Raw genomic sequence first — 15,617 nt, forward strand, 5'->3', positions numbered from 1 at the left:
AACTCATGACAGCTGTTTCAGTTCAGTCAGAGAGAAACAACATACAATAACGATAAAAATACATCGCTAAATGGCTTTCTACAATAGTCACCATGAAGCCCTGAATTAGCTGAACAGTTCGTGGGGTCTCATATCTTATAATGTCATAGCTTATAATCGTGAATTTGTTCCATAGCTTATAATCAGTCATAAGCTATGCCACACTTTCACAAAAAATTATAAGCTATGCCACAATTTGGAGTTAGAAAATGTGAGTTAAACAAATAGTACCATTGACTATATACACCTTATGTGTATTATATGTATATATTAAATGCTTGTACCATCTGGCAACATTGCCTTTGATCTGACAACATGGCGGCAACTAGAGTTCTGTTAATTGACATTGACACTGTTGTCATGTCAACTGAACACAGCTCGTTATACCATACCGTCATTGCTCGTGAAATGCAAAGGCAATCTATTTTGTATTATAAAACTATTATGAATGTGAGATAATGAACTTGGAATTATTTATATTAGCTGACTTCAGATTATTCCGAATAAACTATGATTTGCCACTCTTCACAACCTTCAATGTCAGTTTAGCATTATAATTAACCTCACTTTTCAGAATCGGTATCGAGTACAATGAAGCGAAGTATCGAGTATCGGCGATTCTTCGATACCACTGGTATCGAAGGTATCGAGGTATCGAGAATCGGAATCGGCCCATCCCTAACGGTTTTATTAGCTTGTTTTCTCGTCTGTTTGGTACAAATTTTGCAATCGATTTTGAACTAACTTCCCGATGGGCTAGAGACTTGAAACTTTAACATATCTCACAAATGGATGACAATGCAATGTTAAATCATTTTATTTTCATATTTCTCTTGGGCTAAGCCCCACGGGCTTCCAAATTTTCAATGTTTACATTTTGGAAGAAGGTAAATAGTAGTGATGGGCGGATCCAAGAAAATGTCTGTACCGGATCCGGATCTTGTCCGGATCTGGATCCGGAACTAAACTCGGCGGTAAAAATTATTACCGGTGGGAGTGCATTTGCCCGTCTATTTATTACTGTGGACCTCCATGGACTTACAACCAAATTTAGGAAATTTGGTTGAACTATAAATAAAAAATGGTATTGGTATCAAGAAACGAGAATTGATACATTTTGGTATCGACACTCACTATTTGTTGAAAAAAACTAGTCTTGAAAAATCTTGAATTAGTCTTGAATTTTAAAATGGAAATAAACTAGACACCTTGTCTCTAAGTGATTCAACCCACCTTAATAACGTATTTCGGCTTTAGAACTGAATAATTTTTATCGATATTGAAGTGATGACAAAAATCCCCTGTGTTCAAATTACTACAGACCCATTATTTGAAACTTAAAAATTATCGTATGCAAAAATACGGTGATTAATTGTCCACAGATCCATTGTAACTCAATTGGTAGGCTACACTGAAGAAGGAAACCTAACCTCAATCTCCCTAGCCCGTGTAGCAATGGAGAGCTGTTGCAAATTCGTCCTGTTCCCGTTAGACACCCTGTATATCAATATATAAGTTAAACACATAATATTGTGCTCTTTAGCTATTAAATTTTTGAAATATGGTCTTCATAATAATGCTAAAGATAATGCTAATACAAAATAGAGAAAATTAAGTGGTTATTTAAATTGCATTTCAGGTAGTTAAACTACACACAAAGTTGGGCAAGCCGATTCCACAACCAGATCCCAAGGGACTCCCTAAAGCAGCGACCACCGGAACTACAGCTTCCAAGACCGTCACTACAAACACCACCACTGGCGCAGGTGTCAAGAAAACAGTCATATCCACACCTAAAATTAATTTTGTAGCATGTGAGTTGCGACTGTTACTCAACTGTTGCGTCATCTGCACTGTCATATTCCATACACCCCTTAACTCTCTTTGACACTGATCACACCTCTTGGAGCGCAAGGCCTTGATAATTGGGTTTATAATTAGTTAATCACAATTCTTGTGCCTTGCAGCACAAACTACTTTTGTTAATGCTTTAAGTGTTTTATTCTATTTAGTTTTTTATTACATTTTCAAAGGGATACATTTAACTGGAGGTATTTTGCAACTCTTTTAAAGAAATAATTTCAATTTACATAAATTTTGAAAGCCCTTGTTTTTACTTTTTTAATTACTTTAGACTACATATATTGGGGAAGATAATCTGAAATTATAAAAAAAATTATATAATGATGAGCGATTAAGATAGAAATGTTTACCAATTAAGGTTTAGCTATTTATAAATAATTTATTTGCAGTGGACTATGATAGTGCAGCCTAAACTATTTGCAAAAATCAGTATTTTAGTCTTTGCTAGCTACTTGGTAGACCAGGCAAAATAACTTATTATAACTTGAGGATTGATGAAATATAACTTACTTGTACACGTAAATTTTCTCATTTAAAACTGCTAAATTTCTGTTTTTTTTTAGTTTTTTTTCAAGGACCTGATATTAAAATATTGTAGCCCTTTGTTTAAAAAATTAACATTTTTTCTAAGGAACTGAGGATTGCTGATTTATAATAAAGAAAAAGAAACAACTGGATTCTGCATTAAATTTAAAATTTTTAGTTGCATCTTTTGGTTTAGTAACTCCAAGCTACCAATAGTTCAGTTAGTTAGTTTCAAATTAAATTCCATAAGTTTGTTTAGTAAAAAATAGGCTAGCTTTTTGTACTAATTATTTAATTTGTTGTTCAAAGTCAAAACATTCCTTTATTCGATACAGTGTTGTATGTACAATGTTGCACAAAATTGATTACAGCTACCCTAAGTAAATACATACTATTGTTGGTAGGTCTAAGCCTGTAGCTCTTATCTAACCTTTGTATTTTTAGACCAAAAGAATACAAGATAAGATTACTTTATATTTCTTTTCAACGAAACCACGATTAAAGCATTACTTGGAATTCAAATCTATATAACTAATACGCCAGCCAACACGAAATTTGTCGGTTGAACTCCTCCAGCATTTCTTAACCGATTTTATCTATTGACGTCTCATTGGAAAGAGCGTGTCGCGTAGATTTGCAAACTGACCTTACATTTTTGAAAAAGTCCCTTGGGCTCTGCCCCGGTGGCTTTTAAAGTTCCCATATTATCCTTATGAAGAACGTATTAGTTTACATTATAATCAGCTGTATATTTAATTGCTGTTAATATTTAAGCTGCAATGCAAAGAAATGCGTCCTACAAAAATTAAATCTTTAAAAATTAAATCATTATATAAACCCATTTGCAAATTATGGAAACATAAAAAGTCATAAAACACCACCGAGTAGAAGAAATAGAGATACAGTCATACATACAGAGTCCTGTTAGTCCAAAATGGTTGGGACCGGACCCATTTCGGATTACTAAATATTTCGGATTAAACGTGTTCTTTTTTGTTTTTTTAATTTTTTAAAATAGAAAAAAAAAATTCTTAGGACGCTAGGCACGAGCCGGGGATTGTTTTTCACATTACTAGGCTAGACTTAGGGGCTGCAGCATTATCACTTAAATAAAATCCATTTGTGATTCGGCGGGATTGGAACTCGGGACAAAAATAAAAAAAATGTTAATTAAAAAAAATTGCGAAATATTTACTAAAAATACTCTATAAAACAAGTCTATTTTGCCCAGCCGCTACAGAATACTTTTACCAGGTACAGCTAACTGTGTTAACCCTTTCAGTGCTAGGCCAATAATTCATACGAGAGGTCGTCCAGTGGTCGAAACTCGACCAAATAAAATATGTAATGTACTCACTTCTCTATTTTCACCCCACACTGTAAATAAAACATGTGATTGGAGTTTCTTCCATTTGTTTTGATTTTCTGTTTATATTTCGTTGTTATTTCGTCACCAGCATGGCAACGCATAAAATCCATGTTAATTTTTTCAAATTTTCAATCTCATTTTTTGTGCTTATCTTTGAGCCTATTTAAATTTATAAAGGGATTCTGCACACCTACAGGAAAATTGCTTTCTAACGGTATGCGCAGATTTACCCCACGATGCACACAAGCTGAGAAAAAAGGTTTTAAAGAAACATGCTTGCCTATTAATATATAGATAGATTTTGTAAGACTTTTTTGTTTGCCTTTTAATTCTATTACCTGTTGTTGAATTTTAACTGTCATGTTGTCACTATTTTATTAATTAGGCTAATTTTGAATAATAACACAATAAGAAAATATATAAGAAAGATAAATCCCGGTATTTGTAGTAAACATTAAATAAAACTTAGTTTTTGTGGTAATTTTCCTGGTTTGCCTATAAATTTTTATGTTCTGATAGCATTATTTGAAAACAAAATCTCATAAAATCAAAAGACATATAGTTTACAATGTAATATTAAATTTACCATTGATTTAGTTGGACAAGGTTATCGGAATATAGCCATTTTAGAGAAACTAATGTTTTGCAGCAAAGTCTCAGGAACAAATTTATGATCACTGTTGTGTTCAAACTAAAAGATTTCATCTAAATAGTCCGTGACTAACCGGTGCTGCTACCTAGTAACGCATTGAACAACCATCTGTAGCGCTATCTGTTCACAATCGGTGACGACAGCTTAAATACCGGTTTTTGACTCCTCAGTCTTCAAGCACAGATAGCCGAGAAGGCTAGGGCGTGTGTCACTTGGCCAGTGGCATTCGTTTGCTCGGGTTTGAATCCCGGCCTGTGTGGCAAATAATTGGTGACCTGTGTGTTTGTAGCGATATACTACAACCACTGGGGCCTAGTTAGGTGTTCATAATCGTTGGTTATACATACACCTCGAAATCATCGGATTGGGCGAATCTTTTAGCTAAGTGGTTGTTAGTGTATCCTATGAACATGCAGGTCACCAATAGCCGTTTTGCTATTTTTTTTTTTTAAATAACCTTCCTCTCTATATCCCTTAGAGATTTTTTAAAACAACGATATATCGTTTCATAGCACTGAAAGGGTTAAAAGTTAGATAAAAAAAATAAAAAAAAAATTAAATACAATTTTTGGTTTTGGTTTAAGCGGACTTTTGGATTACCAAAGTTTGGATTATCAGGACTCCACTCGTCCACTGTAATATTTTTTAAAGAATTTTATTATCGCTATTAGCCTAAACACCTACAAGATTCAGATTCCTACAAACGATGAACGAGGATGTTAGCAGAAGTGCTACAAATTTTAGTAGGAAACATGGACTTAACTTTGTGATCATTGCAGTGGAAAGATCTCCACGGCCAAATAAATCTGGTACGCCAATGACATTAATCGATGTTTCCATAAAAGTCAAGTGATTTAGAATAATAGCCTATGAAAATATCCAAGAAACCCTTACTAACATTTTTATTGAAGGCATTTAATTATTATTCATACAAGCTTAGAGAAACAAAAACCAACTGAACAACATCAGGTCTTTAACTCTGCATTTTGTTAGGTAAATATAATTAACGTTATTGCGGCTAAACAAAAATATGCCAATTGAACAAATAAAATTGTGACAGGCAATCAATAACAAAGATAAACATGGACAACCAAGTCATTAAATGTTTGTAGAAAACATTAAAAAGCAGTACCAGGTTATGAAATATGATAAAATATTTACAGGAAATGTTGGTTACTGTTATATACATTGTAAGTATCTCCATCTTTGAGTTGACTCTTTTAAACTCATTGTAATTATGACTGTTGTTCGTTTTGAAATAACTTCTGTAATACTTTGCAATTGCTCGAATACAAGCAAAATGACACTAGTTGAGTATTAATACCGTCTTTTTTTTTACAAAACTTTTGAAGTCTGTTACTGAGTAGCAGGGAGTTCTAAAAAAACGTCTTTTAGAAGCTGCTGAAATTTATTAAATTTTGTTTCATTTCGTAAAAGTAAAATGTTGTTTATGTTTACCTAAATATGTTTACCTAAAGTAAACACCTAAAAATACAAGTTCAAAAAGTATGCCGTGGTTCAACATCCCCCAACCCAAAATTTTTATTTTAAAAATACTTAAGCATAGTTGGTTTAGGATAAGAATTTGTAAGTAATGTTTCAGTACCTAGTTAAAAACGCTTGCATTTTACATCCAAAGCCAAGGTGATGGGTTCCATTTGGTCCATTAATGAATTTATTTTTATAAGTTAGCTTATCTAATTGAGCTTAAAGCTTTTGCATCTTGTATTTCGTCCTTAAATAATTCTTGTTTTTTTGAATGGCCAAGCATGGGAATTTTTCTGTAACTGGTTGTTTAATTTTAACTTTCAAATAAATATTTCACATGTTTTCACTTTTAAATTTAGTTGCTTTTATACATCTTGGACAAGCCATCTAAATAAAATGGTTGTACATTGTTTAATGTTGTATTACTTAAAGCGTACAATAGGATAAAATAGTGTTTAAATGGGTTTTGAAAAAAAATAATTATGTACACACATTATTAACACCTTTTAAAACAACCCTGCATTACAGTTATATATAGCATTTGCAATTTTATTATTTATGGAATCTCAAGATCTTTCAGATAACCTTTAAAGATGACAATACCTTCATTTTCATTAAATAAACTAGTAATGGCCGATTCCAGAATCACTCGTTTCCGATACAGATTCTGAGACAGATCAACTTAATATATCAATTTTACCATAATGACTAAAAGAGAACTATGAAATATTTATAAAAAATAGCAGTTAAGTCCACTGATTAATAACATCTTATAAGACTGGAAGAAAAATAAAGTAGATCAATTCTTATTTTTTTAAATTTGTATAAAGCTACAAATTGCCAGATCTGGTATATAAAAAGCCTCTAAACAATGATTAGTTTAAATTGGTAATAAATTTAAATTACTTCGTTTGAAATATATGACTGTGTATTGTCAATGGCCTAACCTACTTCAGTGTTGCTACTGGAAATGGGAAATTTCACTTTCTATCAATAGCAAAGTTTTACTAAATTTAATTACATGCTTTATGTTATTCTAAAGATTAGAAATTCCACGTGTCTTTTTTGCATAAACTCTACTCTATAAGTTTATTGTTTCATAGTTAGAGTAAAAAATCACCTTTCAGTAATGTGTGCTAATAAGTTATTTTGGTTTCAAAATTTACTTACTCAGGCTTAAACTTGTCCACTAATTACTGACAATTGCTTTTACACTCGCAGATATTTAACTAAATAAATACCCCCGCCACAGCAAACCTGCAGACTAAGCGAACTTCCATTTGCCTGAATTGATATTCAATTAAATCTATTTAAATAACCATAGGTTAAACGAGTACCCAAGTTTGCTGCTACGGGGAGTTTTTAGTGTTTTTAGTAAAATATTAATAGCTTTGTATAAAATAAATAAATTTGCCAAGATTGATCAAAATATATCCATAAACAAGCAAACTACAACATTTTACAATAATTCCCCATAAGAATAACATGGGAATTTTAAATTTACAATTTTTAAAATGTTCTCTTTAACCAATAACCGCACAAAAACACTTTGCTATACTAAATTATTTGTCTTTTTAAGCTCTTTAAAATTGTCTAGAGATAAATTGGGAAATTTTGTGTTTCGATGGTCAAAAATGAGAAAACCCAATTTTTACCCCATAAAACCCCTGTAATACCCCATTTCCAACATCCGATCATGCTGGTTCACGAATTCATTCAAGTTTATCCCGCCTTACACCTTCAAACAGAATTTCATCAAAATCGAACAAAAATTACTTAAATTATCACGTTCACGGACACACACACATATAATATTTTAATGTAATAAAATTTGAATGAATAGTGTTTTTGGCCTATGGGGACATCAAAATGTAAGAGTAAATCGGTCTTGGGCTCAAGTCTTACCACGTGACCTACGGTAATAGCTACTTCCCTATAGGGAAATTCGCTAAAACATTCGTTTGTATAGGCGGACTACTGCAGTTTAACCATAATGGATGATGTTAAGTTGTTATGATGTTTTTGTTTCAGCTGGATCCCTGGGCACTGTAAAAGTAGAGGGAGCCAATGCTGATATGAAGGAGGAGAAGGCTGACAATTCTGATGTAGAGATGCTCTCTGAACCTGAGGTGACGCCTGTAGGACAGGAATACATCGAAGAAATAACCAATGATGACGGTGGGTCAAACAAATAGTATAACTTAACGAAAAAATATAAATTTGGTTTTTTGATTTTTTACTTCAATTAAATATGTATTCCAGCAGTTATAATTACATTACCCTATTTGTTTTGGTCTAAAAACCTTTAATACCAGCTTTCATTTGAGCTATTGATTATTAAGATTCCGATCTTAATAATCCTACCACACTGCTGAATCACGAATCAACAATAATTTTTAATCGTTTTAGTACTTATCTGCAATTAATAACTCAAATTTTATTTAAAAGTTATTTTAGGCTATATGTCTTGGTCTTAAAATACTTCAAAGGCTTTCACTTGAGATATTGATAGTTTTAATCAGTTAAGTAAAAGATATACTGTATCGCTCAATCAGAAAACATAAATTTAATTATATCTTGGATATGGAATTTAGTTTTAGATAAATCAATTCTAATTACGTTATTCTATTTGATTTGACCTAAGAACCTTCAGTGAAATACCAGCTTTCATTTGAATTATGATTATTAAGATTGGACGTGCCTAAAGCACACTGCTAAATCAAGAACAACTTAAATTTTTCAAAAAAATGAGTTATTTATCATCGATTTATAGTCAAACGGTTTTGCTTGCAACCTCAACAGCAACTGTCAGACTTTGACGGGTTTCACCTAGTAAATCTTTGAAAAATCAAACTTTCATTACTATTTGCAAATCCACACGAATTAGGCTTTCCAAATGACCTATTAATTAATAAAATCGGTCCAGTAGAACTGTAGATTTAATTTTACAAAGATTAACAACAAAATCTTTAGTTCAGTTTTTTCTCACCATTATAAATTTGGAGGTTGCTTGACTTTTTTGCAAATAAATTTGGAATGGTAAGGAAATCGACCAAAGTGGAAGATGATATTCTGATAGAGAATAAAATTTCCTACAAATTACTTTTTTTTTTTTTTAAATACTCAATAAAGACAGGCTAAAGTTGGCTACAAATATAAAATGGGAAATATAAACTTGAAAAAAGGCGTTTTAAATGTAATATTGTTTATTTTTATTGTTTCACCTCAAATATGTAATAAAATCAAGCATTCATAATTACTTGCAAATCTACATGAATTAGGCTTTCCAACCCCATTAGTACCCATTAAGTAACAAAATCGGTCCGGTAGAAGTCTAGATTTAGTTGTACAAAGTTTAAAAAATATATATCTAATTCAGTATTTTCTCACCACTATAAATTTGGAGATCACTTAGATTATTGTCAATAACTTTTAAATGGAGGCGAAATCGACCAAAGTGGATGTGATATTCCGAAAGAGAATAAAATTTACTACAAATAACTACTATGCATTTCATGAAAATGCTTAATAAAGGCAGCCAAAAGCTGGCTACAAATATAAACTTGAAAACAGAAACTTGAAAAAACAGTTTTTAATGTATTTTTGTTTTGAGTACTGTATTTCATTTCATATAACTTTATTCATTTAAGTACAATAGGTACAATACATAAATACAGGAATGGCGTCAAGAGTAATTTAATATAAGGTAAGATTACACTTAAGATAAATATAGAATAGATAGCAAAGAATATTGAAACATTTGGCGTGATTAATAAAACATTGTCAAAGCTTCCATTGGCAAATTGATACAGCCTAAAAATGATTTTCTTTTCAGGAAAAGTAATATCTTTCAACTGCAAACTCTGTGAATGTCGTTTCAATGACCCCAATGCCAAAGAAATGCACATGAAAGGTAGGTGTTTCAAGCCAAATACTATTATTTATTGATTTGATAGTTATGATTATTTTGTATTAATTTGTATTTGCATTTTTCCTTTATGTTTTTAATGTTGGCTAAATCTTAATTTGTAATTTCCTTCTATTTAAAAATCTCACATATTTTGATAACATTTTCGTACCGTAGTTAATTCACTGTCCTGACCCTTTCAAGGTAGACAGGGTGTATACCAACCGGGAAAACCGGGAGAACCGGGAAATAACCTTGAATTTGAAGGGACCTGGAAAAAACCGGGAAAAAGCCGGGATTTTTGGACCGATTCCGGGATTTTTATTTTAGCCCCGGTAGAAGATTGTAGTCGTGAAATGCGTCTTGCCGCGATTGCGGCCGACGACGATGACGTTTCCGTGACCGCGGGAGACGACTGTGACGTTTCCGTGACCGCGGGAGACGACGATGACGTTTCCTTGACCGCGGGATCAACGATGATGTATACACTGCCGCGGGAAATATTCATGATTTTGCTGAGATCGCGGACGACCACGATGACGTTTTCGTGACCACGGGAAACGACGATGATTATGTCTACACGGCCGCAGATGTTTATGATTTGGCCGAGATCGGGACGACGGCGATGACGTTTCCATATCTGCGAGAGGCAATGATGATGTCTACACGGCCGCGTGATATGCTCATGATTTTACCGTGATTGCGGCCGACGACGATGTTGTTTCCGTGACCGCGGGAAACGACGATGACGTTTCCGTGACCACGAGATCAACGATGATGTTTACACTGCCACGGGAAATATTCATTATTTTGCCGTGACCGCGGGAGACGACGATGATGTAGACACGGCCGCGGGAAATATTCATGATTTTACCGAGATCGCGGACGATGACGATGACGTTTCCGTGACTGCGGGAAGCAATGATGATGTATACATGGCCACTGGAAATATTCTGATTTTGCCGAGATTGCGGACGACGACGACGATGACGTTTCCGTGACTGCGGGAGGCTATGATGATTTGCCGTGACCGCGAAAGACGACGATGATTTTGTCTACACGGCCGCCGATGTTCATGATTTTGCCGAGATCGCGGACGACAACGATGACGTTTTCGTGACCGCGGGAGTCAATGATGGTGTCTACACGGTCTCGGAAGATTTTCGTGATTTTGCCGTGTTCGCGGTCGATGACGATGACCTTTATGTGACCGCGGAAGTCAATGATGGTGTCTACACGGCCGCGGAAGATTTTCGTGATTTTGCCGCGATCGCGGACGACAACGATGACATTTTCGTGACCGCGGGAGTCAATGATGGTGTCCACACGGCCGCGGAAGATTTTCGTGATTTTGCCGCGATCGTGGATGACAATGATTACGTTTCCGTGATTGCGGTCGATGACGATGACGTTTATGTGACCGCGGGAGTCAATGATGGTGTCTACACGGCCTCGGAAGATTTTCGTGATTTTGCCGTGATCGCGGTCGATGACGATGACCTTTATGTGACTGTGGGAGTCAATGATGGTGTCTACACGGCCGCGGAAGATTTTTGTGATTTTGCCGTGATCGCGGTCGATGACGATGACGTTTATGTGACTGCGGAAGTCAATGATGGAGTCTACACGGCCGCGGAAGATTTTCGTGATTTTGCCGCGATCGTGGATGACGATGATTACGTTTCCGTGATCGCGAGAGACGGCGATCATGTATACATACCCCGGGAGATGTCCAGGATTTTTCTATGATAACGTAACACTGTGATGACGTTTACGTCACTGTGGGAAGCGACCACACAACCGCAGGAAATATTTAGGATTTTGCCGCCGTTGATAATGTGTTCATAAAAAATGAAGATAATATTCAGGATTTTGCTGCTATCGAGAGAGACGATGTTTCCGTGGCCTTAAGTAATGATGATAATGAAAATTATTACTACAATAAGGATTATTACTTTTTAAACACTAGCTCACTGGACTTTGAAACAAATTTGATGTAAGTTTATATTGTATACTTAAGCTGCAAGTCTTAAATTGATTATAGTTTAAGTGGAACCAACAAATACGCGGGAACCTGGAAAAACTTCGAAAAACCAGGAAAAAACCTGGAATTTCACTTTAATAAAATAGTATACACCCTGGTAGACATTCCGCGTTCCAATGGCTAACTTTTTGTAACTATAGAGCACAATAATATATTCAACTCGCAACAATACTTGTCAACAGATGTTAAATATTTTAATGAGTTCGTTATTGAACTTTATTGTAGAAATTTCTAGTGTTCGTCTGTATGGAAATGTTTGTTAAGTAAATTAATAGTGATGGGTCAGTACCACTTTTTCAAAGTTGGTTCCGGTACCGGTTCCTAGGCAAAATCGGTTCTCGGTTTTGGTAACATTGCTACGTTATTTAAAATTTTGGAGATAAGCTACTTCATTTTTTTGATTATTTAATTATTTTTTAATTATGCATATTTTATTAATTTTTTTTTAGTATTAGAGAATTACAAAAATAAAACTTATTTGTAAAAAGGCCATGTAAAAGTTATCATTGTATCCTGCGATCGTGGCTTAAATCATGAACATCTCCTGCGGTTACGGAAATGTCTTCGTCATCGTCCACGATTGCGGCAAAATCATTAACACTTCTTTCATCCTTGTAGACTCATAGTCTTCCACAATCCCAGCTTAGTCATGAATACCTCCTGCGGTTACGGAAACATCTTCATCGTCGTCTACAATAGCGGCAAAATCATGAACATCTCTCGCCGCCGTGTAGACCTCATCATTGTCTTCCGCGATAGCGGCAAAATCATGAACATCTGCCTCGTTCACGGAATCATCGTCATTGGCCCCAATCGCGGCAAAATCATGAACATCTCTCGCAGCCGTGTATACGTCATAATAATATTAAACGATCGCGGCTTAATCATGATCATCTGCCTCGTTCACAGAATCGTTGTCATTGTCTGCGATCGCGGCAAAATCATGGTCATCTCCCGTGGTCGTGTACATCATTATTGACTCCGCGGCCAAATCGGTAACTTTCCGGCATTATCGGCGACAGGATGCTGTACCGAAGGTACCGGTACCAAGATTTACCATCAGAATCAATAATCTTTATTCGGTCTGTATGTACATACATGAATAGAGTCAATACATTCAATACATAGGCTACAAATAGTTTTACAGAAATCTACAGTGACGTTCTGACCCATCACTATAAATTATAAGAAAGAATAGGGGAAGGCTAGCAAAGAGAAATTGGCTTTACAACTTCATAAAACGTTGCAAAATTGAAAATTAAGATGATTAGCACATAAAACAAATAAGGTGTATGGTTTAATAGGTTTACTAGAGCTACAAATTAATAGTTTTATTTTAACATGTTTAATTTAGACTTATTCTAAATGTGATGTATAAAAACTAATCCCTTCACACTTATGTATATCATACGACTAGAGCGTAAAGTAAAGTAATAACAATGAAATTTTGTTGTCTACAAACCCTTCAATTTGGCATTTTAAACTGCATTATATAGCTGAAAATCGGCATATCATATAGTATTCAGTGTGTGATTGCAGTTTTTACTAACTTCTTTGGCATTTTATGTTTACACTATATTTCTAATAGTAGATATTATCAGTGGAATTCATTAGTTTTGAACAAAAATATAGTTTTTAGGCCTAGCACAAAACTGTACGATGCGTCAAATGGCTTAGTTGGGCAGAGGAACCCCTATGTCAAATATAGGCTAATAAACTATAAAAGATTAAATAACTTTTATAACATCAAGTCTCATCCAATGGCTCAGCTTTAAAAATGACAATACTATAATAATAGATGGACTACAAATAATTTTCAAATGCAGATTTTTATTTTGATATTTTTTTTGCTGTCTGTAATATGTGTTTATTTTATGCATACCATGGTTTGCGATAACTTGAGCGACAAGGTTGTGCACAAAATTTTGTACGAATAGGAACTTTAAAACGAAAAGAGATATCACAACCAAATTTGGCATATCATTACTGGTAATAGTAAGCAACTTTTTTGTGTACATGGTGATCGGATATCACCTATAGGGGGCCGCCCATGGGGAGTGAGTTGAAAATCTTTAAGTAGGTAAAACTTAAAACCTAAGCATAGGTTGATATGTACTACATCAAATTAAAGGTCTTGTTGAACTAAAATAAAAAAAAAACTCCAAACTGGACCTCAAATGGACAATTGAGTCAAAATTACCTTAAATTTTCTGTATTGCACACCGCTAAATAATGTTAGTGACTGTTCTTTCCCTTTGAAATATGTTTCTTTATAACATCAAATGGTTTATCGTTCAGGACGAAGACATCGTTTGCAGTTTAAGAAGAAAGTCAACCCGGAACTTGTAGTGGACATAAAGAGTAACAACCGCAATAGGAAAATACATGAGGAGAGGATTAGAGCCAGACTGGCCATGATGAGGAAACGAGAAGAAGAAAGGTTAGTTTTCAGACATTTGATCATATATTGTTATTTATTTTCTACACTAAGTTATTATAAAAGGGTGTCCCACAAAGAGGTTGCTATTTTGGAAATAATATACCAGACTTATTGAATAAGCTACTAAATAGTATTGTGTCAATACCAAAATTTATTGATTCTCGATACCGATACCTGAAAAATCGATTCTCGATACTAATACAAATTTTTTAAAATTGTTACAAGATTTTCTGAATGGATTGGTTATACACTATTTCCTGTCTTTCTGACTTTCCATAAAGTATCCTGAGAAAATGGGGTGTTTCAAGTATAGTTATTTGTGCAACTAGTGAGCAAAGGGAGCAATTGACTCACTCGAGAGAAATACTTACTCACGAGCCGTAGGCGAGTGAGGAATGGTTTCTCGAGTGAGGCAATTGCACTTTGCACTCGAGTTGCACATTATATTTTTCCTACAGTTACCATAAAACAAATAAATTGGTAAAGAAACATAACATATTTTTACACAGAAGTGAACTTTTAATATGACATTTAATGTGAAGTAACAAATACAACAATACAACAGCTGACCAGCTGATTTACAGCCAGTGCTGCTAACGTATTTCGCGCGCATACAACCTTGTCTGCATGTTACACGCTCACTATTTCGTGCCTTCACGTTGCAAATCTGGAGTGAGACAAAGTAATTAGAGTGAGACAATGCTAACATTGTCTCACTGATGAGCGAATTGGCCACTTTGATTTCTCAAATCAGTGAGAGAACATGTACATTGTTAGGTAACTGTAGGAAAAAGAATAAGTTAATACAGTATTAAAAAAATCTAACCAGCCAATTTAAGTTTCATCCCCTCAAAACACAGTAAATAAGGACCATATTTAAAACACATTCTACTAATTGTGATGGAAAGTGTGAAAATAATCTGTTAGATAATGCTTCTAGTGTTTTTGCTAAGTTGGCTGTTATGTTTGACAGAGCCAACTTCTGGACAGACCGCATGATGGAGGCTGAGGAGCGTATGTACTGGGAGGAGAGGAGAAGATATGAGGAAGAGATGGACTACTATGAGTGGTACCGTCGCTCTATGCCTCACCCACGGGGCATGCCTCCCCCTCCCCCACCACCTGGCCACCCCTATGGGCCACCACCACCACCCATGATGCCTCCACCTCCTCCGTCCGTAAGTCAAAAGAATAACTGATACACAACTAAATCCCTAAATAAAAGAGTTCTTGTATAGTTTATAACTATGGCATAAATAATTAACACTAGACATAAATAGTGATGCACGT

The 15,617-nt window shown here is 34.7% G+C and overlaps 1 protein-coding gene across 6 annotated transcripts in view; it reads left to right on the forward strand.

Annotated features, from left to right (window-relative positions):
* The window catches only part of LOC129002077 (zinc finger RNA-binding protein-like), an 85,268-nt gene that overhangs the window by 39,535 nt on the left and 30,116 nt on the right, over window positions 1-15,617 (forward strand). For 5 of the 6 annotated variants that reach the window (XM_054429603.1, XM_054429606.1, XM_054429607.1 and 2 more), the window contains exons 8-12: window positions 1,679-1,853; window positions 7,968-8,114; window positions 9,772-9,849; window positions 14,186-14,327; window positions 15,301-15,505. In XM_054429603.1, the coding sequence (XP_054285578.1) occupies window positions 1,679-1,853; window positions 7,968-8,114; window positions 9,772-9,849; window positions 14,186-14,327; window positions 15,301-15,505 (747 nt within the window). The remainder of the gene's footprint in view (window positions 1-1,678; window positions 1,854-7,967; window positions 8,115-9,771; window positions 9,850-14,185; window positions 14,328-15,300; window positions 15,506-15,617) is intronic. The other variant, XM_054429608.1, reaches the window with a different exon arrangement.

The sequence above is a fragment of the Macrosteles quadrilineatus genome, unplaced genomic scaffold, assembly GCF_028750875.1.
Source record: "Macrosteles quadrilineatus isolate MER2022 unplaced genomic scaffold, UCM_ALF_1.0 Scaffold_9__3_contigs__length_116548681, whole genome shotgun sequence".
NCBI classification, from domain to species: domain Eukaryota; kingdom Metazoa; phylum Arthropoda; class Insecta; order Hemiptera; family Cicadellidae; genus Macrosteles; species Macrosteles quadrilineatus.